The sequence below is a fragment of the Patagioenas fasciata genome, chromosome 8 (genome assembly GCF_037038585.1).
Source record: "Patagioenas fasciata isolate bPatFas1 chromosome 8, bPatFas1.hap1, whole genome shotgun sequence".
Taxonomy (NCBI): Eukaryota; Metazoa; Chordata; class Aves; order Columbiformes; family Columbidae; genus Patagioenas; species Patagioenas fasciata.
Genome location: NC_092527.1, coordinates 13,636,818 through 13,662,951, shown reverse-complemented (window position 1 = coordinate 13,662,951; position 26,134 = coordinate 13,636,818). Strand labels below are relative to the sequence as shown.

At 37.8% G+C, this 26,134-nt stretch overlaps 1 protein-coding gene across 5 annotated transcripts in view; it reads left to right on the top strand.

Annotated features, from left to right (window-relative positions):
- WAPL (WAPL cohesin release factor) overlaps positions 1-26,134 on the top strand; it is a 133,909-nt gene that overhangs the window by 72,105 nt on the left and 35,670 nt on the right. For all 5 annotated transcript variants that reach the window (XM_065843909.2, XM_065843908.2, XM_071811722.1 and 2 more), the window contains 2 exons: positions 11,074-12,123; positions 19,182-19,300. In XM_065843909.2, the coding sequence (XP_065699981.1) occupies positions 11,074-12,123; positions 19,182-19,300 (1,169 nt within the window). The remainder of the gene's footprint in view (positions 1-11,073; positions 12,124-19,181; positions 19,301-26,134) is intronic.

Genomic DNA, 26,134 nt, shown 5'->3' with positions numbered 1-26,134 from the left:
AATGTGCAGAATCGAGTTACTTGAAAAGCATACTGAGCAAAGAGAGTAATTTGCAGAAAATAGTTACCCTGAAAGAAGATAGTTCGAATCATCAGGGCTGCTCCCAACAGACCATCCTGATAGTACCTTAGTGAATGTGTCTGCAAAGCCTCTGCATCCTGATTATGTGGGTGGGGGAGCCCTATCTTTAGAGTTAAGTTGCATCTTCTCAAATTCAAGTTTGTTAAATAATTACATTTGACAGCACGATTTGCCAGGATATTCCTTTCACATTGTTTTGGAACTTCTGTTTTGTATTTAACATTGACATGGACGTTTAAGATAGTAGTTAGGGCTGAGTAATGTTATCTTTCAGAGTTGCTGGGTGCAATTTATTTACCTCTTGAAGAAGAATTTCACTTTAGTCATTTTCTTTCCAAAAATGGAGCAAAAGTTGGGGAAAACTAAATGAGGTCTGAGCATTTGGCTGTGTTAGGAGACAGCTGGCAGCACCCATGATTAAGAAGAACTGCAGCTGTGCTCTGGCTGGCTCAAAGCATTAAGAAACTGATAGCAGAGAATGGGAAAGGTCTGCCAGAAAATATGTATGCCCCTAGAATTTCAGTGTTATGATGTTTGTTTAAATGGCAATAATTATACTGGGTATAGAGATAGCTGGGGCTTATCCACAAGTCCTCTCTTTTTCGGTTGTTATGTTTCCCTCTTTTTAAGATATCCTTTCTCCTCTTAGACACAGAATTGTCTTGCTTTGTCAGTAGCCCAGGTTCAAAGTAGTGTGATAGGTATTTGCAATTTTTTTTCTTTGGTATTACTCTGATACTTCTCTGAATATTTGGTGGTGTTGGGTTTTTATTGTGTCTTCTGTTTTTATTTTCATGGATATTTCTCATACATCTGAAATGATTTAAATTCTGTTTATCTTTCAGTATTCTGTTATGCTAAAACAGCAATACAAGAAAAATACCCCAGTATTTAGGAAAGAATCTTCTGATATCTGCAACATATTTTTCCTAATGACAGGTACATGTAGATCATGTATGTCCATGTACAGAGCACACAAAACTTTTCCCTCAACCTGTAACTCTCTCAAACAATAGTGAGGTTGTCAAGACCTTTTTCGAGATCCATACTTTTAAAATGATTATTTCTTTATGGATTTGTACAATGAACAGTTAGTTTTTAAAAGGTCAAACTTTTGACTGCTTCTTCACTTCTTTCATGTTTAAAAAGTTGAAATAACTTCGCATTCAAAACAGTTGGTCAGTGCTTTTAAAAGAAAAAACCCTTTTAACGTGTGTACCTCTTAAATGGACAAAAGCATGCAGGAAAGCAGACAACAGTTGGTGAGGAAGCCATTTCAGGTTCAAACTGCTGAGATCTTATTAACTGTATGGAAAATGTTTTTCAAATTCAAACTTAGCTCATATTTTCTTTCTAAGAAGCTGCTACCGTATGCAGTGAAGAGTTTCAGCATATTTATGAGTAGTGTCTGAATTCAAGCTGACTTAGCCTAAGGATACAACTGTTTTGACAGTTGTTAGTGCTGCTATGTTATAATATGCTTTAATACTTTTTTTTATAAGGGCTCATACAACAAAAGTCAGTGAAGAAAAGCTTCTTTGGTGTGTGCCAGCCCCTTGTGTTGCCCATGACACTTTGTGTTTTCCCTGCAAGGGGTGAGTAGTTACCTTCCTGGATCAGCTTTCTCCTGCTGCTGGGAGCAAAAGATGCCCTTCTGAGCTACTCGTGAGGAAGAACGTGTTGATTTCGCTGGACTTTCCATCAGAGCTGAACACGATACAGGTGGTTCAGGCTCTGACAACTCTTGTGTCACAGGGTCCAACCCCTCTCCTGGCTGTTGGGTTTGATGTTGCACGATTTCTCGTCTCTTCAGGATGATTTTATTTTTAGATTTCTGACCAAGTAGTGTTCCTTGCAGTGATGTAGGGTTCTTCAAAACGTAATTCTTTGCTGGAAGGCAAAAATTAGTTTTCTTTCTATCTGAAGGGGTTTTAGCGTTGTTTACTAAGTCTCCAGTTTGTCCTTCATTTGAGAGACTTGTGGACTCTGCATGTGAGTTGGATGTGAGCATTGACAATATGCTGCATGGTATGTTGGGTTTTTACAGAATATCAGTGTCTGTAGAGTCACATTTTTGTTTATACTGTTACGAATGTGGATAGTTACAGATCTGAGGCAATGTTAGAAAAGTCGTGTTTTTCTTGTAAGTCTATGAACACCAGAAGAAAAACAGACTTTAAACTAGGTGTTCAGAATGTTGTAGAAGAGTTTTAAGCAAGATTAGAGGTAAGAGTGAAGGAGGAATTGTAGTTACTCCAGCTGTGAAAGACAAAGTATGAGACTACAGTTGCAACTTTGACAGAAATACTTACCTGGGGAAAAAAAGGGGGCTTGAAGTTGAAGGGCTTTAATTTGATAGGAATTGAGAGGCTGGATATAGCTGATAAAAAGCAACCTAGGTTTAATTTTGTAGCTGTATTTTGACTGGAGGAGGAAATGCCTTTAGTATGAAGGACTAAATTTGTAATTTTGAGGTTTAGTGGTTTTTTTTTTCCCCCCGAATGTTTGCTGGGAAGGCAGTTGTGCTGACCACAGAACAATGTGTGCTTTGGCCAGGTGCGCATGGATAGATTGGTATGAAGGTGGTATTGAGATATGCAGTGATTTAAGATACAACGAAAGATCAGTGTTCAGGCGGAATATCTAATGATTGCTACCTGAAGCAGCAGAAGAGGGGAAGAGCAGCTGGATTGTTGCTTCAAAAAAACATTTTCCCATACCATTGAAAATGTGCCTGAGATAAAGGCAAGTGGAGTTATAAGGAACTATTACTTCTGGCTCCAACAGGTGCCCGAGGTGAGAAGCAGGAATGTGGTGGTAGGGGTTTAGCTGTTCCCAGGGTGGATGGAGCCCCAGCATGCTGGGCTGTTGGGCTAACAGCACAACAGACCATGTTCGGAAAGCGTGAATATGTGTTAGCTTCATGGAATGAAATAATGGTTACCAAACTGAAAGGTGTCTCCTGTCTGTCTCAACACCTATATGTTTAGGATAGCTACTCTTAAGAGATGTAATGCAATTGAGAACTTGTTTCATACGTAGTTTTAATAAATAATAAATACAGCCTTTTCATATAAATTGCCTTATAATTTTTATATTCAGAGTGCTGGAGGGGAAACAAGAAAAGCAAACTATTCTTAAGGAAAATAGGTCTGTGATGGCAGTAAATTAGATCTCATCACTTTAGAGTTTCCTGTGGAATTCTGCAACAGGAGATGCCTCTTAAAACATCTGCAAAGAGGCCAACTTTCTATCCAACCTGTATGCAAAATTGTTGGGAACTCATTTTGATTCAAAGCAACTGAAGAACCAGAATTTATAATCATAGCTATAGATGTGGTGGTTCTATAATTTTAGCTATTTCAGTGATTGTCAGCCATGAAACTGATCTTGAGAGCCTCATCTTCCGAGGCTCTTACACTTCTTATCTTCTGTTTATGCCTGCTAACAGGCACTGCATTTCGAGATCTTGTGGGCATCAATGGTTAATGATGGATCTAAGTAAATTTTGTCATTTTCCTAGAATTGTGTATTTTATAGCCATAGCTTTTTTCTGTGTTTACCAGCTGTTCAATCATAGGCAGAAAATGGATCAAAGGAGTTCAGTCTGTAACCTTTTCTCCTTACCATCCAAAACACTTCATTTCCAGTGCAGAGAAGAGAGAAACTGTAATGAAATTTGTTTTCTTATTTGGAGAAAAGCATGGCTGCTCTGCAGTTGCTGTTTTTCTGTCCAAACCAGAGAAGACACTGTGTGTATGTCACCTTTGGGCTCTCTTCCCAGAAACGAGGAATGTGATACAAGCAGCTGGTCAAGATTAATCTTTTCCTTTAGCTTGGTCAGCTTCAAATTGTGAAGTGATGTAGCTTTCTGCTTGGGAACATTGGTGATGGTGTTATGGAGACATAACGAATGTTTCCGAGGGTTCAGGAGCATCAGGCAGAGCTGTAGCTCATAATGAGCTTAACGAACTGTTTCCTGCATCCTGTGTCAGTGGTCTGCCTGCTCATGAGCTGTGAATGTCTGTGCCCTCAGGAGCTGGAGGGATCTCAAGGCCCTGAATACACTTTTTTTTCTTACTGCCTCCTTTTCCTTGATATTTCATTGTCTTTTACATCTGTCTTGGTAGTCAAGTGTTTATTTGAAGAGAAATAGAGAGGAATAAAAAACTGGCAGCATGCCACCTGTCTGCCTTTTTAAAGATTTCACTGCTTCTGACTAATATTATCTATACATTCACAATTAATTCTTTGAACTTATGTGGCTAATAGTGAAAGAAACCTAGTTTCAGTTTGTAGATATGTTTTCTGTGCACAAGAATTCAATCATGCTTCATTTGGTATTAAAATGAATGCTTCTACAGCTAGTTACACAGCAACGAAGGAACACAGGGGCTCATGCTACAAATGCTACAGAAGGTGCTATGTCTTGTTTGTAGCTTGGTGATGCTTTGGTTAGTCTTCATCAGGAATTGCTAGAAATGAGAGAAAACTAACCTAGACTTCAAGTTAGTACGGCTAGCATTTAATACTGGCAACTCTTCCATGAGTAAATGGAAGAAATAAGCGTGTATTTTGCATATGTGATCATATTTTGATACCTTAACATGTTTTCTTAGCATACCAAGGCTAATATTGACTGTCCATTTGTTCAATTTCCTAATAACATTTGTACTTGTTAACTAGTTTTGATCAGACTTTGAGTGGTAAGGAGAGATTTCAAAGACACAGTGCTATTTCAAGTGTCATATGGTGGTGTGAAAAACTTGAGTTGAATTGATTCATCTGTTCCCCTAGCTCTCTCTTGTCTGCCTGCTGGTATGGAAAACGTGGTTATGCCCGGGTCCCTAATCCATTTGTGCAAGCCGCAGCAAGCTGGCAAGCCAGCACATGTTGCTGCACATGATCTGCAGCGTGTGCTGTCCCCTGCTCATCAAACAGGTTGGTGGTTTGAGTTGTGGGGCATTGAGCTTTGTTCTGTGAGCCCCAAATCTGTTGAGGACAGAAATTCACATTAAAATACATTGTTCTCAGAGCCTGTGAGGCTGCTCTGTGCTCCACATAACTTAAAAATAGCAAAGAGGCTTCTGCAGCTCTATCACTGAACTGGTAACAAAAGCATAGAGTGTTTGACTTCAGGTAATTACTGTTAGACTGTTAACGATGATTTGATTGTTATGGAGCTGAAAATTATGTTTTCAGACTTGGAGCCAAGCAACTTAATCTTGTAAGTTAAATGGAAATGAAATGAAATTGAAATGGGGACTAGGCTGGAGGATACATTTCTTGATGGCTAGTTTGGATTATTTTTTTTTCTTTTGATTATTTTTTGCCAAGAAGAGCCTTTGGTTTCCTAGAGGATGTTTCCCTTCACTTTGTTTTGGATTCCGTTTTGGTATATGCTGTACCTGAAGGATCAGGGCATGAAATTGTTAACTCTTGCAGCTTTGGTAGTTGATGGAAAAAAGATACCACTTTCTCCAAACTTCAGTGTTTCTTCTTCAAGTCAATCTGTTAAGTTTCATTAGTGTAACTCTTCTAGTATGTCATCGATAATGATATGAGAAAATACCAGTTTGAGCTGTCTAAAACATTCTGCGAGGAATCTGTAACGATGTGTACTTGTCGTTACCAGAGGTGAAGAAGTAGTGAATGTGTCCACCCAGTCCAAGCACTTGTGGGCAGTCAAAGGTCAGGCTTAGAATTACCCATGTTTTTGCATTTTTAAAACGTTTATGCATTTGTTTCTTTGCCATTTTGTGTACAATATAAAGTGACTGGAGTCACTTAGCCAGTTGTGGAGATAAATTGCAATATGGTCTCTTTATTCGTTCTTTTGGCAATTTCTTATTTCATCCTGAATATAAGAAGTGAAGTTATTTGAGCTGTGTGAATAAAGAAATTCCTCAGAGTCCCCGTGTTATATTCACAGCCCGCACTAGAAGACAGCTTGAATGAGTACCAGAGCTCCTACTCAACTGGTCTAGTGTGGCTTTTGCTCTGGAAAAAAAAATTTGCTATCACTTTTTTTTTTGTTCCGTATGACAATATACAGCTAAAGATTGAAGACAAGAAGCGTATTGGAAGTTGTCTTTCTATCTTCAATTAGTAACTTACCTTCTTTTCTTTGCAACATTCAGTTTTAAACACTTATGAATGGCATATAATTACAAAAAAAAAAATAGTGATTCTTTTCACACTGGCAGTTTCTGTATGCCTCGCCATTTTTTTAGACCTTTCGGTGTCTCAACTAGTCTGTAATTATATGGTGTCTTTTATTATTACTGTGATCAAACTAAATGTTTTGTGGGTGTGGAGATATTCTTCGTTTGCTCATATCATACAATGAAGAAGTAGTAATGCTTCTGAAGGCTACCTGAGAGCTCATTTCCTGGTAGATGTTAGTTTCTTAAGAAGAAAATCCCTTTAAAATAAGGCGATGTGTTATGGGAACTTAATGAAAAAATAACATTGAGACATCTTAATGTCAAAATTATCAGAGATGTCCAGATGAAGGATGTAGGTGTCTCATTGCTAAAGAAAATAAATTTCAATTCTTTAAAAAAGTCTTTAGGAAACAAAGTCTGGAATTGCATTTTTAAAATCATGTACAAAAGGAATAATGCAAAGACAACAGGTAGTCCCACTATGGCTACTTATGTTAGCAAGAAAGCATTTTGTGTTCTGTTGGATACATAGAATAGCATTTGTTCCATCTAGTGAGTGCTTACATTAAGCATGTGTTTTCAAAAAAAAGATATGAACAGAATGTTCTCTTTATACCCATCTAGTCTCAATGATATAATTAGTTTAGATGTGCATTTGTTTAATTGTTAAAGGTTTATTACTGAAAAAGCAAGGGCTGATCGCCAAAAACGCAGTGGGATTTTGAGAACTCTGTTACATTTCCACTCTTTGAGCATTTTTGTATGTCTAGAGGAGTATAGACTACTACCTTACATGAATTGAGTGTAGTGCAGTGTATGACCTTGAATTTTTATGGTCATCTTACAAAGGTTACTTGCAGCAACAATCATAATCACTTAAATACGGCTTTACGGATTTTGGTCGTGTGTGTAAAAACATCTCAATGTGTTTGGTGGGAAAGAAGAGAATTTTCACTCCCCCCCTCCCCCAATTTATGAGCAATACTTAAGACTAGACATAAACTAGAGCATAAAATAAAGCAAGAGGTTTGTATAAGTGCGTGAATGTTTATCAGTTAACATTTAATTTAGACTTGCCAGTCATTTAGACTGACTCCCTTGTATTCTGGTAATTAAGTTCTAGAGATTTAAACAGAAAACAAATAATGATTACTACAGCAGATTGTTATGGTTCTTAGGAATATTGTACTAGCACCTGGCAGGGGGGGAAAACCCAACACTCTCTGGTGGATTATATAGTTATGTGCTGTTGCTGAGCTGAAATTACTTGGGAGACTTATTCTGGTATTTGAGCCCCAAAAGAGCCTAATAGCAGTTAAAATTGGGAGGATGCCTCTTTTGAACAGAATATCTAATAGTTCAAAATTAGTTCATTTTCTCATATCTTCTCTGTGTTTTCTGTATCTGTAAATAAAAATATGTTTTGTGTTTCCTACAGTCATGGTAGCTTCTGCTGTAATAGTTACTACAGATAAATATACTAATTTTTTAAATCAAGGTTATTGAGTTGCCGGTGTTGTACACCTTTGGGCAATTAGCAAGTGATTTGCAGTAATTTCTGGTGTGGAAGCTTCAGTCTGACAACTATTGACCCACTGATGAGCTGAAAACAGTGTCTTGACAAAGTGTCCTTTGAGGAATTATTCTTCTAAATGTCACTGCTTAGTTTTCCATTAATGCACTATGATGACCCGGTTTTAAGGCCAAACTTTCTATCTGGTGTACAGTAACCGGTTTACTGGTTACATTTTTCATCAGCTTTGCTTATTATTGGAGATGGAAAAACCTCCCTGCTGCCATTAAGACTTCTGAAGTACTGGCTGGTTTAAAAACCACCACCACCAAAAACCACCACACCTTTTTCCAAATAGTTGATTAATGTTTCTTTGGACACAGATTGCTTGGTGATTTTTTGCCCTCCCACCCCCCCCTTTTTTTTTTTGTCAATGCTTCTGATGTCTATGAGCTGTATATATTTTTATATATCATTGGCATCTTCAGTCTATTTTCCAGGCTGGTTGTGTAGATCATGTTTTCTGCTTGAGAGTACGGTCTATAGCTGAAATAATAATGATTCAAGCTGAGACTACGTGAAATTAAATTTCAGCTTTTTTTCATCTCAAAACAGATTCCTGAATTATTTGGCTCTTGGGTTGTAATGTGCATATGTACATGTGTATTCTGTTCCTTCCCTGGGAAAATGAGATTTGGTTTGATCCTGGATGAAATGTGGCTCTTTAAAATCCCAGCCTTCCTTAGGATGGGAAAACCATTCCCTTTCCAGATATGCAGACAGAAACATGTTACTAGCAATTCTAAACCAAGACAGGCATATTTTAAATATACTTTAAATATTGCTTAGGGTTTCATTATTTCAAGTAAACATGCACTAAGATATGGAACAGTGAAGTGGTGAGGCTACAAAATAGTGTATTTTAGCAAGAAAGTCTGAGAATTTTTTAGCTTAATTTGCTGGGTTTTGTGCCTAAGTATTACGATAGTCTTCAGTTGCACAATAATATTAAGCATATGATGGGGAAAGGAACATATTGTGCACTGTCAAACTCACTCTTTGATTACAGAACAGTTAATTTTGGTTTGGCCTCTTAGATTATCACAAACATGAGATTGAAATGGGAATAACAAGATTTATTGTATAATGTATTTATACTGAAAAAGATAAAACAAGGTTCCATCACTGAGATGGCTCAGACTGATGTTCTTTGGGGAATTTAGTTCTGCGTTTCGTATATTCTGTTAAGAGTTTTTTTTGCATTTCTGGCTGAGTATGGAAACTTGCCTGACAGACCTCAGCTGGACTCCAGAAAAACTCAGATGACATTTGTGAGATATTACTTATCCTCTCTCCCTGAGGAATTTCAGCTAGGATTAAACCAGTTTCCTGCAAAACTTGACTTGGTGGTAATTTCTTTAACAGAATTTTCTGCTTGCGCCTTAGAGTTCTTTTATAAACCATATGTGCAGAGATGTCATTTAGATGATGCTGGTTTAGTTTGAAAACAAGCAAATCAAAGTCCCTGGAACAATACCAGTGCTCACTTTCCTCATCAGGATGGTTGAAGCCTTTTGGTCAGTGCTATGAAACTTCTGTGCCACTTGGGTAAATGGGAGCTGCTGGAGTTTAATGCAGTCAGGCCTAGTGCTGAAGGATGCTGAAGCCTTCATTTTACTGATGAATTCAGGAAGCATTTGCCACCTAACAAATCTGAACCTCAGGCCTTGCATTCTGCCAGTGCAGCCTCTTCTATTACTGGAGCGTTCTGTACCTGTTTCTTCAAAGCATGTTCTCTTCTAGCATCTCTTTTTCTACTTGTCCCTGTCCCAGCTGCTTCTCTTTCTCCAGTTGATCTCATCCTGTGCTATTCTTCTATGCCTCGGGGCCTTCTGCATTCCAGTCATATTTATCTTGCAGTCCTGGCCCAGGCAGCTGGTACAGGGAGCGCTGATAGCGATGGCAGACACCTTGGCTCCCGTGTTCGGTTAGACTGTCTCCGAAATGTCAAAGAAATTTCTGCTCATCTTGGTTCCAGGAAATAACGTACTTGTGTTTCTGGGTATCTTTGTGTGTGTGTTGATGTGCAACAGCAGAGTATGGCAGATGCAATCTTCATGAAACTGGTACTAAGTCTGCTGAATTTTTGTTGGTATTCAGGGAAACCGAAGGTTTCCCTATGAACCTGTGATGAGAATTGCATTTTCTGTATTTCTTCTGGAAGTCCAAATACTTTAATTTGAAGCAGCAAAATAAAATGACAATTGCTGTTCTGTTCAGGGCACGTTGATGAAATCTTATGATACAATTTGTAACAGGGACTGTAGCATTTGTAGTACAGATATGTTAGTGGATTACTTTTGCTGGTTTTAGTAGCTGTACAGTTACTGTATTAGGCAGTGGATTATAGGATAATTTTCAGCAAATATACTTTAATTCATTGGTTGGTTTTGTGGGCTGTGCTGATTTTTTTATTTCTACTGTGATGTCTCACTATAATTTAGTTCTTTGGCCAGGAATATCTGAAGGAGCAGCTCTAACCTGTCTATGGATCCCCTTTCCTGACTGTAGTAGGCTGCTATAATGCCTCTTGGAGTATTAAAAACAGGAATATGTGCAACTTAGCTAACTCATTGATTCGTACCTGTTTTGTGTTTCCAATGATATTACCTGCTCTTTTGAAGTTCTGTGCAAAAGCAAAAAGTACTTAAAAGTAGGGCATCTGAAGCAAATGAGCTGCTAAAATCTATATCGCAAATCTTTCATTTGAAACACTAGTGTAGTTGCAATAGCGTGATGTAAACAAGGCTTTTGTGGGGGATATGTTTACATAAGAATACAATACAACACGTATAGCCTGTGTCCAGGAATGAATCTTTTTTCTTGTATAATTAGAAAATGCTTTGTTATAGCCCTTTTGCAGCGTAACTCATTTGTGTGGGAAATGGTGAATGATGACTGACTTCACTGAAAATTTCGCTGCAGACTTTTTCTCCTTTTTTGTGTAGGTTGTGTAGATAAGTGGTTGTATTTGGGGTTTACTAATGTTTTTTTCGTGATGCACATGTTTTCTAAGTGACGCTTATTTCATGTTGGTGTATGTTTTTGCTAGAAATGGTGAGAGGATTTTATTATAGCAAAAATTTTTAACTGGAAGAATTAAAAAGTATAAACCAGGACAATAAGGACCTCCTTAATGTTTTTCGTAATTGAAAACTGAATGTTTGCTGTTATTTTTTCACTTTCTAAAGTTGCCCATGTGATTTTTTTAATAATGCCTTTTAGTAATAAATTAATATTTTTTTTTTCTAGATAAGATACAGAATTTGAACGAAGATAATGAGAAGAACAGTCATTTCATCTATGAGAATGCTGAAGACAGTAACAAAACCAATACTGAGACTACAGACACTTCTGGACACAACATTGAAGCCAAGGACTTGCCTGATACTTGGGACTCCCACATGGCAAAACCATCAGACTCTCCATCAGAAACATCTCAGACGAAGGGGCCGCTAAGAACTCACTTGTATGAATGGGAGGATGAAACCGAAGACACCAGAACTGGAGAGTATGTATTGGGCTTTGACAATGAACATCTCTCAGAGATGAAGAACAAGGATGAGGAGTGTGATAAAGAAGATACTGAAAATCCAAAGGAAGCCATTAGCGAAGAACTTGTGCAACCTATTCCTAGGCCAAGCAACTGTAGGACATATTGTCGATCCAACAAAGCAAAACTGCAGGGGGCAACAAATTTTGACAAGCTAATGGATGGCACTAGTCAGTCTTTATCCAAAGCAAACAATGAGTCAAATAATGATGGTCTGAACCCAGCAAGAAAAGCATCTTTAAGTAGTGGGACCAGTTTTAGGGGGACGGTTGGACGGACTAGAGACTATACTGTTCTACACCCATCTTGCTTGTCAGTTTGTAATGTTACTATACAGGATACCATGGAGCGAATCGATGAATTTACCACAGCAGCCCCTACTGACCTGGGAGAAGCTGGACGCTTAAGAAAAAAAGCAGACATCGCTACGTCAAAAACTACAACCAGGTTTCGGCCAAGCAATACCAAATCCAAAAAGGATGTCAAATTAGAATTTTTTGGGTTTGATGATCAAGATGAGGGAGGGGGAGATGAAGGTGCCTCTAGAAGTTCTGGGAGTTCCAATTACAAAATCAAGTACTTTGGGTTTGATGACTTGAGTGAAAGTGAGGATGAAGATGAAGAGTGGCAGGTAGCAGAAAGAAAAGCTAACACAAAACGAAGTAGAACTGCACCATCGTCTTCACTACAGTCAACCTCCGATGGCAATGAGAACTGTTCCCAGGATAGCCAGCTCAGTACTAACACAGGTAAGCAGAACTCTTCTGGAATACATACTTAATATAGAAATTGAGTTGCCCTTTGTATTCCGTTCATTTTGCAGTATACCTAGGAGTTGGTTGAACATGACTACTGATTTGAAAAGCTAAAAGTTAAAATCTCTTGTTTCTGCTGTGTTCCTGTCTGCTGTTTCACAGCTGTCTTGAAGTTTGCTTTATACCCCTTGATCTCTTGCCAGAGGTAGAGTTTTTTTGTTGGAGTTTTTTGAACAGAAGTTGTAACCTTTTTGTTGTGTTGAGCATACCTATGCCTAAAAGGCAGACACCTTCCCACAGAAGCTCCCCATCAACCCAGAATTACCGAGCTGATTGCAGAGATTTAAGTAGCTCTTAGCAATGTAAAATATGGTTTTCCTTTTGGTGCTTTTGAACACATCTATAAACTTTTTAGACCTTTCTCAAGTTCCATCTTTTGATGTATTTCTGGTTTTTTATATCTGCTTTAGTGTACAGTTTTCAGGTATCTCCATCTCTGCAGAGGTGGTACGTGTCTATATATATGTGTACACACACACACATACAATAAAACTGTTCTTGCAGAATTTTCTGAGCAAGTTCTGGTGTTTTAGTACCTTTGAAAAATTAGACTTGATTGGTGGTCATTTGGGCCAAGGTTTAGTTGTGTGAAGAAGAAAAGGAATAACTTTGAAAGATTTCTTGTAGCTTTTTTTTTTAAAAAGTCTAGTGCCAAAGAATCATGCATGTTGGAGTAAGTATTTCGAAACACTGCTGCTGTTCGAGGGAACTCCTTGTCCTTTGTTTTGGACCGTGAAGCATGAGAAGTTTTTATCCATTCCCTGAAATTGTTACATATTTAAGACTTTGGCAAGAAGTATTTCATTGTGATGGGGAGAGGGAAGGACTCAAGTCTAGCCTTGCAAATGTTGGAGAAGCTTTTTTTCTTCTTTTCCCTACAAATAACTTCTGCTAATATAATCCAGAAATAAAACTTCATAGGAAAAGATTTTCATTTCTATGTTATAATTATAGTGGTCTCTAAATACAGAAGCGCCTGTGAGCCTTTTAATCAAAGGTAAATGTAACTACTAGGTTTTTTGTAAGTGCTGACAGGGCCAAATTGATCCTGATGTTGTATGAGGAGATTGTGTTTTCAAACAAAAAAATCTTTTGTTTATTTTCATTGAAATTAATTGTAATGAAACACCTGCATTCCAGCCTCTTTGGAAAATGGATTTAACTTACAGTGCCACTTAAGAAATACTTCGTCTGAGTCTCTTTCTCTGACAAGTCTTTGTTCAGCCATTTATTCCAGGGAAAAAAATTGCTTCTACAGTTAATGCAGCTGTGATGCTGACCCATCAAATAATCCGTTCAGCTGCTGTCCTCTGGAGTCTCAAAATATCTCCAGTTTGCTTTCATCACTACATTCACCAAGGAGGCCATTATACTTCGAGGTATCAGAGATTATTTCTCTGAAATATTTCCTGAGAGATTCCCATGGCAGAGATAGATGAATTTTTGTTTTGTTAGGTTTTTTTAAAATATACTTCACGGGTAAGAGTGACTTACTGGTGCCTCTGCTGAGAGATGGTTCTGCTTTATTTGCATCTCCTTTGCTCCCTCGATTCCTGGTTTATGCTACCATAGCCAGGTGAGCTTTAACTTGCATTTTTTCTTCTGAAAATGGAAGGCGTGATGTGAAGTTATTTTCTTAAGTTGCAGCATGTTCCCTAGTTAATCCAGTAGTACAGATTATAAAAACAGGAAGTCTGATATTGCCCTAAAATGTGTAGGACTACTTGATATATTTCATGCTGTTTTCTTGTAGACCATTGAAAATTTTGAGCATCACGATCACTCAGAACAGCCATATTAGGGTCCTTAAATGTAGTGGTGCTGAATCTGAGAATTTATCAAGGACTTCAGGATTGAAGCCTCAAGTTGCGGTAAATGTGTGACATTGCCGTGTGGTATCGTCTTTACGTGCTGAAAAAAACGTGACTTCTGCATCTGTGGAACATGCCAGTTTTGAATCCAAGTGTCGGAAGACGTTTTCAGAACATCTTGCACGATAAAACTTTTTCCTGAAGTTACAACAGTACTGAGAGGTGCTAATGCTACCTGAGTTCCGTGTGTGCTCTTTTATATGTGGATTTTTTCGTTAGTACAAAAAAATGCAGTGTTCTTGTTCCAGGTTGACAGGTGAGATACCAGATTGCTTCTCTGCATTTCAGCCCAAGAATGATTTTGACATTCTGAGCATAAATAATATTATACAGCATAGTCAGTTTTCCAAGAGATTTGATACTTTTAGTTACGGTCTTACAAATTTCTTATGATAGTACTGATTCAGTTGCTTACCATAATGTAGGCCTGTTTTTATGAAGTGTTTTAGAATCCTCATATAAAACAACATGCAAAGATTTTCCAACTAAACTGGAAATGGACTGTTCCTTCCAGTCTAGTAGTTCACAGTTGAGGGAAAGTCAGTTTAATAATATGTATTTAAATGTTTCTACAAGTGAAATTTAGGGAAGCACTAAAGACTAACTGGACAATATTGTTAGTTCAGGAAAAAAAATGCAAAGTAGGTAAATTCGATTTTAGTTAGACTGTCTTCCACTGAAGTGTCTTTTCTGTTGTTCACTTATGCTATAGACTTGCCTGCTGAAATGGTCAAAAACCACCAAAACCCCCATACAAACGCCAAACTAATAAAACCCCTCAAAAAGCTAAACCACAAAATGCTCTGGCTTTTAAATTCCTAGATGCTGTTCACAAACTTTTCTTTTTAATGAAGGTGCTTTCGCTGAAGATCCTGCTATGGTTGTCAATAGTCTGGGTGGTCACTAAGGTTCCTAATGTATTTAACTTCTGAACGTGTAGTCTCAGAATACTTTATTTCCTGCATGTTCAACTGGGACACCTAGGACTACATTAATGCTTGTTTTACTACATTTCACTTTGGCCAATGCAATAAAATTATTACAGAAAGTGACAGGCACTACCAAAATGCTGACTAAAATTAAACATATCCATATCTCTCTGTAGACTAACAAACAGAATAGAGCAGTTGCCTTGAAACCTTCTGCTGAAGGAAGACCTGAAGATCCATCCTCTCTAACATGCTTATTTTTTTGGTTCACCTCCTCCTTCACTATATATTTCATAAGCAGTACAGTAATGATGAGCTACACTATTTTTGATTAAAATTATGAACACAGTTATCCTGTCATTATAGTTTAAGTATTGCAGCTTTGCTTTATGTGTTGTGAATCAGTTCTGGTACACAACTTAACGTTTGGGTCATGCATTCATTTTCTTTTCCATGATCAAGATTAGATTTCTATAATCCTTTTGGATAAAACAGCTTTTGTATATAAGCATCTAGCACTCGCTTCATTTCTGGTGAGCAAACTTGCCCTGTTTTTTTTTCTTTTCCTTCTTCACATCTCCTCAAAAACTGAATCATGTTAATTGGGTAAATGTTTTCAACCAGTTAAGATTACATCAAAGTTTTCAAAGACAGAGTCCTGTTTGGACTTCAAAATCATCTGCACAATTACCCTCAGGCACTAAAATGAAACTGGGTTGTTTTTCCGCAGGAAATTTACTGTGAAGTTGCCTTCTTGGTCTTTGAACATCTTTCCAATTTTAGCTGAGACAGGCAAATTATCTCCAAGATTATAAACGCTTTGAAAATGATTGGATAGGGGAGAGAAGACCTTACATGCTCCAGTATTGAGAAAAAGGTCAATATGCTCATCTTTTCTGTGAGAGGGGGTGGAAGCTTCCATAGAAGAGATAGCCAGTGGAAAACAAGTTTCATTAGTGTCACTGCTTAGGAAACGACTTGTGTCTTTGCCTGGCTCAGTTAATGTTAAAGAAAGACATCTCCCCCACACTCTATTTAGTTTAGGTTTGAAAATCTGGAGTGCTTTTAGAATACCTACAAAGCCTTAAAGACCATTGGTCAAATAAAAGCATTCCACATAATCTTAGAAAAGCCATCATAAGTTTTTGATATGCTAGCAACATAAAAAATGCAAAATTACCCTGTTTTAAGTAGGAGTTCAAACGTCTTTATCAAGAAGCTTCTTTGAATTTAAAATTATGTAATTTAAATGGGGTAATTCAGGATCACATAGGAGTAGAATTCAATCAAAGAAACTTAGATGATTTTAAAATTGTGGCTTAGTTGATATTGTGCACAATTAATCATTATTAACCACAATAGCAGCTCCAAGTCTTAGCACAAGGCACAAATTGTTGTGCTGATTTGATGGGTGAAAACACATCTTGTGTCTCTAGAGTGACTTGAATGTTTGTAATTACTGTAATCAAGTGAGTTTAATTCTCAGCTTTTAATCTACAATAGGAGGGTCCAGTTCTGTTTGACTTTCTTTGAGAATCGCATTCAGGGCCTGACTTCTTCAAAAGCATTTCAGAATTTGTAAGGATGTGTATCAAAGCAATTTGATTTGGCTCCTTTGACTTTTGTATGGATTTGGAAGTAGTTTTCCTTTGTTTAAGTTAATGAGAATGGGTCTGTAATACTTTTCCTTTGCTAGACTAGTTTTATCGAAGCATCTTTTGGAGTCAGTTGTTTTCAGAGGGATGGTTCATGTGTTCTTAAGCTCTTGTGCTGACATAGTACAACTAAACTGAAAACAAGTGGGCTGGGATGCGAGAGGCTGGTGCCTTGCAGTGGGTGACCTGCCTGCCTTGTTGCTGCCAAGCCTGTTGAAATTTACTGCAATTTAAGAAACTTTGAAGCCTTATTTTAAGAATACTTCTATCCCCCAGACAAGATAAGTTCTGTGTGCTTGTGAGCGCCATTAGAAATTTGCTTGCCTGGTTTGGTTTTGATTGCCTCCCTCCCAAGGCACTTGGCTGGTCCTATGTACTGGATGTGAGAGCACTTGGGATTAGAGTAATTCATCCAACCTGGTTGTATTAGGTTGCTGCAAAAGTAATTGCAGTTTCAGACGGTGAATTTCAAATCATTTTAACTAGGCTCAAAACATCTTTATTAATCAAAATAGAAACCATTACAATCAACACACTTTTGCCAATGAACAATATGTCTGTTGATTCCTGTAGCATTAAAATCTGTGCTTGGGGATTCGACGAACTCTTGCAAAGCCTTTTCTGCGTCCTGCTGGTTGTGTAAGTGTTTTCACTGCAAAAAGTTGTCGAGATGCTTGAAGAAGTGACAGTCGGTTGGCGAGAGGTTCGTTCCACTTTTGAAGCGTTGGTTGCGTGACGTGCAGTCGGGCAATGTCGTGGAGAAGATTGGGCCCTTTCTGGTGACCAACGCTGGGTGCAGGCGTTGCAGTTTTTGGTGAATCTCATCAATTTGCTGAGCAGATGTCTCAGATGGAATGGTTTTGCTGGGATTCAGAAAGCTGGAGCAGATCAGAGCAGCAGCAGCAGCTCATTGAACAGTGACCTTGACCTCTTTTTGTGCGATTTTGGCTTTGGGAAGCGCTTTGCGGGTCTTCTTGGTCCAAGCACTGAGCTGATCGTCACCGTTTGTTATATCAAAATCACTTTTTTGTCACATGTCAGAATTCGATCAACAAATATTTCATTGTTGTTGAGTAGAATAAGAGAAGACAACACTTCAAAATGATGAATTTTTGGATTTTTCAGTCAGCTCATGAGGCACCCACTTACCGACCTTTTTCACCTTTCTGATTTGCTTCAAATGCCACAAGACCATAGGATGGTTGACATGGAGTTCTTTGGCAACTTCTCGTGCAGTTGTAAGATGATCAGCTTCGATGATTGGTCTCAGTTGGTCGTTGTCAACTTGTGATGGTGGCTGCTACACTCCTCATCTTCAACGCTCTCGTCTCCTTTGCGAAACTTCTTGACCCACCACCGCACTGTCTATTCATTAGCAGTTCCTGGGCCAAATGAGCTGTTGATGTTGCTAATTGTCTCCATTGCTTTATGACTCATTTTGAACTCAAATAAGAAGATTACTCGAACTTGCTTTTTGTCCAACATCATTTCTGTAGTCTAAAATAAATATAGAATAAACAGCAAGTAATAGGTCAGTAGCAAAAAAACATGAAGTGACAAAAGCACATGAAAATGATTTGTAAAAGAAACACATTGATTTAAGAAAGTATTCCAATATCAAATGGCAAATTTCAACAATGCAAAAAACGCAGTTACTTTTGCACCAACCTAATATTTTTGCAGTGCAGTTTTCAAATAGCAGCAGCTTCTCTGAAATAGATCGGTTTTCTAAGCTGTTTATCAGATGAAACAGTGCTTTGCTGTGCCTGTCTTCATTTCTGTCTTGAAATTTTTAGTAACTTCTGGGTTGTACCAAGTAAAAGAACATAAGCGGTCTCCAAGGGATAATGCTTCAAATATAATGGACAAGAATTTAATTAGATCAGTGAATTGCAGATTTAGAGTCCAAAACTGAGTACTAGAACTACTGTTTAGGCAAGTATTGAATACACTGAAAGGCAGTTTCAGCAGTTACTTCTAGTTGACTCCTTTCTGAGCTGATGACCATATATATATATTTTTAATACTGTTTATAGCAGAACAAGCAAAAATAAACAGGCATCCTTCATGAGAAGTGAAGTAGGATCAATTCTTTGGTCCTGTAGTTGTGGTGGGAAATAGTCGTCTTCTAAATCTCTTAATCTCACACTTTTGAAGAACCCCATGTCCTGTTTAATTTGCTTGCTGCTCAGAGTTGTTGCAGCAAACCACAAGTACGTCTAAGAGGTAACCTGGGATTTACAGGAGTATAAAATGGGAAATAATAATGACTTGAAGCTTACACGGTGGACAAGAGATGCTACAATAATTGTGGCTGTGTATCTTGTAATGTGTCTTGTACATATTATGAAAGTCTGGTTGATAAACTAGAGCTCCATTCTGAGCTGTGTTTGGCTTTAAAGCTGATTTTTCTGATGAAGTTGATTGTTTATGTTGATTTCAGAAGCTATACATGTGATATGTCAGATGCAAGAAATGCTTGAGCAGTTCAGTAGCTTTCAATATGGTTGTTTCATGTCTATCTTTACCTTCAACAGATCTTCTGGAGTTCTCAGAGGATGCATCTGGTGTGCCTGAAGGCAATAAGAAATCCACAAATAAACAAGGTGATAAATCTAAGGAAAACACCAGGAAGATTTTTAGTGGGCCAAAGCGGGTGAGTAATAATACTGAGACCAAGACAGGGTTCTTATTTTAATTAACTCTTCAGTATTGATGTTTCTCCCCATACATGTGACAGGGCTTTTGTCCCAGTGTATTTCTGCACTTGAGATAATTTGTTAATTTTTAAAATTTTATCTTGAAAAGTAAAACCTTCAAGTGCAAAATGTTTGTCTCCATTACGGGGATCTTCACTCTTCAGATGCAGGTCTGGACCTGCGCAGTGGTAACACACAACCTAGATGCATTCCCTTCTAGATGACTGATAAAGCAAAGCCCCATTAAATGCTGTGTGGTTTGGTTATGTTTTCTCTCTTCACTCTCCCAAGAAATATGTGTCATTGTGGGATTTAACCTTCCTGAAAGCTTCAGATTGGGCATTGGTATAGTCTTTATAGAATGTGGAAAAGTGAGATTTTTCATTTAGTTAAAAAAAGAAAAAGGTAATCTCCAATCCCATCCCTGTATACTCAGACTATGTAGTACTCAGTATGAGTTTGCCCTTTCATACTGTGAATGGAGCTTATTAATTTTGCTGATGTCAAGTGTGGTTTATCTTACCTGTTATTATAGGTTACTCAGTATTTTGAGGTTTTTAAAAACGTCCATACAGCAAAAATTGTTTAGCTATTAGGTGAAAATTGCAGTAGTGGCATCCATGTGATGTCCTTTGACTGAAGTTCTTATGACTTGAATGTCCATGATACCCATTTCTGATGCTTAAGGCCTTTTCATGTGCTTTTTGCCTAACACGTTCCCGTTGTCTGGTGAAGAGAGCACCCGTCTCACTGTCGCTGCAATCCAGAACTGGTGTCATAAGAGAAAGAGGGAACTGGAAAGGGAAATGTGCTTGTATTTCTCCTTTCCCTTTGAGTTCCATAAGTTTTGCAAGACCTGGCAGTTACATGTTATATTACAAACTCCCTTTTATATGTGTTCCGAATGTGTTCAGCAGTCTTACAGTCCTAAGAATTTTTTTAAAGTTATTTTCCTTGTTATTTTTCCTTAAGGAATTCTAATAATAAAACCACACGCTATAATTTCTCATACAGGTAGCTAATTACTTGTGTTATATGATAGTTTCACTGGAAGCAATGTAAGGCTTTTTTTTTTACTTCCAGAACCAGAAGACTTATTATCTCCCAGTTGTGTCGATACACAGGGTGTTTCAAAAAGATTGACCCAGTTTGAAATCATGCTGCTTTGAAATTGGGTCCATCTAATTGAAACACCCTGTATAATCATTTTCCATTTGAAAATGTGGTTTTGTGGGTGGAGGAAAGAGGACAAATTTGTTCTATTTCTCAAAATATGCAAGAGAATAATTTCATTTGGGAGGACACGTGACCAATAAATACTGTCAGTAGTGATGCCCTTTGGAAAAGAAGTCTTCCTGCTGGTTGTTTGGGGCCTTTGGATGGAGCAGGGAGCTCTTGGCTGCCACCTCTTGCCTCCGGAATTGGGGATCAGGCTATTGATCAGTGAGGAGGGTCTTTTCAGAGCAGAAATAGTGTATCTTGAAGATTAGAGTTCCTCAGCTTCTGCTAATAAAATCATCTTTTTGTTTTGTTTTCTTTTAAATCAGCTTCCTATCAGCGAATATGTTACATTAGACTGAGAAACAGAAGCATGGGGAATGTAAATTTAACTGTGCCTTTTTTAGTTTTTTAGTAGCATGAAACAGCTGTGGGTGTTCTAATAAATGTGGAATATTTTTTAATGTTTAAATGTTTACGTGCTTCAAATACTATTCTGTAATAGCATTTTGTGTGTTTCTTGTTTAATTTTAAACTATAAATACTTGAGGGTTTATATGAAAACTGTTTAAATTAATTTTGAGTCTATCTATCATGATATTATGTGTAAAAAGAAAAAAAAAACAAACCTTACAGCAATATCATACTATATGGGAGAAAATGGTTTCAGCTCTAGAAAATTCTCAGTTGGGAATAATAATTCATGTGAGGTGAGAATTAAACAGCCTTTTTGACCCTGTAGTGATATAATGTACCTAGAAGTAGAAATTGCTGTAATTGCGTTCAGATTTTAAACTCTGAAGTTCTCTAATCATACAGCTGTTACTTGGAGTTACTAAAAAAAAACCTGTAAAGCTTGTTCTGATGATAATTAGAGATGCTATAATTATCTTCCTAAACTATAGATCTAGACTCTTAATCTCAGTCGCATCTTAAGGGAATTTTCATTCTGGGAATGAAAAAAATGAACTGAAGGTATTGACCTGACCATAACTAAGTGATCTTAAAAAAAAAAAAAAAAAAACTCTGGAAATTCTTCACTGTCTCATCACCTTTTTTTTTTTCTTGTAGACACTAGCAGGTATATTATGAATAATTTCCTGCTAGGTGGTAATGTTAGAGGTATGGCACTTGGCATCACACTGAGCTGAAAGGTAAAAAGCTCTGCTACTCGGGAAGCAACAGGTGGGATTGTTCAACTTCAGTAGATCCAGAAAGCTGAAGGATTTTTTCCAGTTCATAGTCAGCAGGACTTTTGCCCATGTTTGCGCTGTTGAAACCTGACCATTGTACCCCAGTGTTAAAGTCCAGCTCTTGAGACTTTGAGCATTTGTGTAATAGAGGATTACAGACATTATTGACTTAGTGAATAATAGTCTTTCTAAAAAAACTACTTTTAATGTAAGGAGTCTCAGTAGAATCACTGGCTATATACAGAAGAATAATGAGCATAAAATTTGCAATAGCGTGTACATTATGATAGGTATGTAAAGTAGCAATGAGAATTCTGCTTTTAAGTGAATTAAATCTCTTTATCCTTAACCCGTGTTACAGGGGAATATTACGTTCTGTAGCAACATAATTATGTACTTACAGTACATAAATATTGGCATTACTTGACTTGCAACTTATGGGTGTGAAGCGTACGTGAGTAACATCTGCAAAAGTTTGTTTACAGCTGTTTACAGTTTTAATTCAACTGGCTCAGTAACTCGTGCTCTAGCACGTAAGTTTGGGAGCTCTGTGGGACTGGGATATGCCCACCTCCTGCTGCCTTTGGGCTTAGTTTCCCTTCTACAGATCAAACTATTACTCAGTTATCAGGCAGATAACAGTAAGGTATACAAGAACTTTTTTGTTGCTGTGGTCCAAATCTACTCAGACTAAAGGGACTTGAAAACAGGCACCATAGAAATTCTCTCCTGAGATTTCTTGCTCCTGCCTCTCACCACAGCTTTGGGCTGGAGTCAGCAAATGAGGAGAATCAGGTTTTGTACAGTACTCTGGAGCAGGTCCCAGTAGCCTTATGTAAATGATGTATATCTCTAAATGGCAATGAGGTGAGTGAGGGAGACATACAACAAAAACTCGAACATATGAAAAACCAAAACCAACCAAAAACCTCCACATCGTAAAAATGTAAGATAAAGAGAACAAGTCTGTCCCCAAACTTAATCTTTTGACTGATCAGTCCTAGAAGGTGATAACTCTGCCTGGTGTTTTGTGCCCGAGCTATACTGTCAGTTCAGCATTAAGGGCCACAAATCTTCTGAACTGCAAATTTTCTGGGATAGCCCTCTGCTCTTAAAGTGAAAATGTATGATAAAGAGTGACCTGCAACTCTGCTGATCATGGTTCTGCCTGTGGCCATAGGAAGCCAGCCTAGAGAAGGTGAATATTGATTAGCTTTGAATATTCCAAGGTAAGAACATAAATAGAATTAAAAGGTAGAATTAAAAGGTATAGGAGCCTTTCAGCTTGAGAGACCAGGGAAAGGGTGGAGACTCTGATCCTTCTATTAGTGTTCTTCATGCTCCTAAGACATACAGGGAGACTTACTGTGTCCCATGAAGTGGGACAAAGGAGCTAAAACAGAAAAAAAACACTGATTCTTTCAAACAGACATACCCAAAAGCAATCTCCATGTTGTGCTTTTGCAAAGTAGTGTGGCATTTCGAGGTATTAGGTGAGTACTATATCAGGATTTTTTTTTTTTATGCTGGGCCTTAGAATAGGTGAACTTTAGAAATTTGTGTTTTGGATTTAATTTCTTATGTATTGATATTTTTCACATTGAGTAAATTTCATAAAACTTCCATGCTGATATTGACGGAATGCAATGTAACAACTATAAAGTACTGACATTTTTTTAAGAGGATAAAACATATGTATTTTTATGATTGGTAACTTGAGGAAGAAGGTACTCACTGCATGAACAGTCTACACTGATGATTCATGGACTATTATTCAAACTAAAAACTAACCCGAATGCTAGTCCGTTGCTTAATGACTTCTGACTTCAGTTAAAACTTGTGTTATTTCCCTTACCTACTCACTTTTGCAATGAAAATAGGATGCTTATAAACAAATTATAAACAAACTAGCTGTTTTTTTTTTCTCATTCTCTTGTCTTGCTGTGCCTGGAGAAGTTTCTCTAAACACGCTTTTTGAGGTCTTAGCTCTAGAAGATTTAACTTGTCTGTGACTCTGGATGCATTTCCCAACATACACAGTGAATGGGAAGAAGGGTGTTACATCACTGTACTTTTTTTTTAATTTCTTGTGTGCACATTGGGTTGTACAGGAAAAAGTATGGAAAAACCTCTTTGCCATTAACTTGATTATCCTTGTGTTTGCTTTGGGCCACTCCCTCAGGTCTTGGAGCATGGAGTTCCCATGCAAAGCACTTTCCTTGTCTTTAACTGTCATTACTTGAAAGTTATTCTACTAGGGTGGAATGCATTCGTTAGGAAAAGCTGAAGGTCTTCTTGTATCATACATTAAAAAACAACAAAAACCGCAAACCTAACAAAACCCGAAGAGGGTAAGGACTAGTTTTGCTTGAAAACGGCAAAAAAAATACTAACAGTATTTGAAGCTGCCTTTGCACACCTTTTGCTCCACCTGCACACTCCTGTTCCCTCTCTGTTCAAGTTTCTCAAGGCTGTGTATTGAACTAAATTGAGGAACCTGTCTGTTTAAAAAGCAACATGCTAAAAGGAAACATTTACCACAAATCTCAGTCGAGTTCATTGGGAAACAGTAAACACTTGTATCCACTCAGTTGAGGGAGCTGAAGAAGAGAGATTAAGTCATCTTAACCTGGTTAAGTCAACATTGCAACTGAGAAATGCTCACTAAACGCAGCTGGCATTAGCAGGATTACACGCATTACTTTGATCAAGTGACATTAACAGAGTTAGTCATGACAGTAGTGTTGAATGCGTGAATGAAATCATGGCTGGATTCAGACATGGCTTAGCCAACAGACTGCTCCTGAACCCTATATCCAAGATAAAAACTTGATCCACTCATAACTTTGTCAGTATTGCTGTTCATGTTATATTCAAGTTTTACAAACAACTGCTGTATTTTGTGCCCAACAAAGTACAGAAATGTGTGGTTTTGGACAGATCATTTGGGAGGATGTGTTAATTACTGCTGTGTGAAGAGCACCAATTTCCAGTTATCAACTGCTGAACCAGCGAAAAAAATAAATTCATCTTTGTGACTCCAGTTTGATCTGCAGCTAGTCCATAGTTCATTATTTCGTCTTTCTTATCCCATAGGCAGGGTTTTTTTCCATGAGTAGGTTGTTTTTGTTGAGTTGCTATGCTCCTGTTATAAATTTTAGACACTGTGAGAAACTGGCAATCCTTTAAAATAAAGCTTAGGTGTGATCCTGCTGTTCCTAATAGGATTGTCTGTAGTACAAGTTCAAGGGTATAACCTATGAGATCTTTTACAGGTTGATGTGAGCTTGTTCCATTGGTGCTTTATGCTGACTGGAAGAAGCGATAAGTATCAGCTGGAAACAAATGCTATGTCTAAGTTTACTTGAAGTCCAAGCTGAAATACTTGTACCTGAGCTTTGAAAGAGTTTTGAAATTGAAGAAGTACAAAACCATGCGTGGCTCTTGCTTTGGCTGAGTAATCTGACGGCTAATGTGACAATGACGTGTGTGTGGGATGGGGGAAGGAACTGGGCTGCCCTGTGATCTGTAGTTTTCCACTTAGCTTGTGTTATACTTTACAGTAGATGTTTATCAGAGACATCCTGCAAGTAATGTTTATTTTTGCTTGCCTGCAAATGAATCTGCATTTCCCCAAAACAAATTTTAAAGTGTGTGGGGGGTGTTTGTTTTAGATTTAATGTGTGTGTGAAGATTAATCTATCTTAGGTGCACACGGTCAGGTGGGTTTGGTTAATTATTTTTTCCTTAGCTTATTTTAAGTAAATAGTTTTAGAAAAGCAGCAGGGGAAGTGTAATTCAGAAGTTTTGCTGTGTCATTTTAGCCCTATCCATACACTTAATGGTAGGATCAGAGGAGACTGGTCAGAACTAATTTTAAAAAGAACTGCTTGTCTTCATCTTGCATAACCTTTAGGAAATGGGTGTCCAACTAAAAGGAGGAACAGTTACAGCAAAGCATTTTTTCAGTGATATTAAACTGTTGATACACAATGAGCTGCTATTTGCATCCTAATTTAGGATTGTCAAAATTGCACTTTTTAATAGGCAAGATTATTAGTTGACACTTGCTATTTTGATTCTGTTGAGAAGTCGGGTTGAATTTTGAAAATCAAAATATTCTGTGAAATCTCTGGCCTGTACGAGTTTAGCACTAAGCCAACAGTCTGTTTCATCAGCAGTTTGACAAACAGTGGTGGTCAGATCTGCCAGCCTGTGACAGCTTGTTGCTACTGCTGCCGTACATTCCTTTTCATTTGCGGGTTGGTGTTTCTGGCAGATGGTCTGCCCAGTCCTGAACTGAAGTGTTTTCTGTGGGTTTTTTGGTCCAAAAATTATTAGTTGGAATGATGCACAAGAGATGAGCTGTTCTAAGTGCTA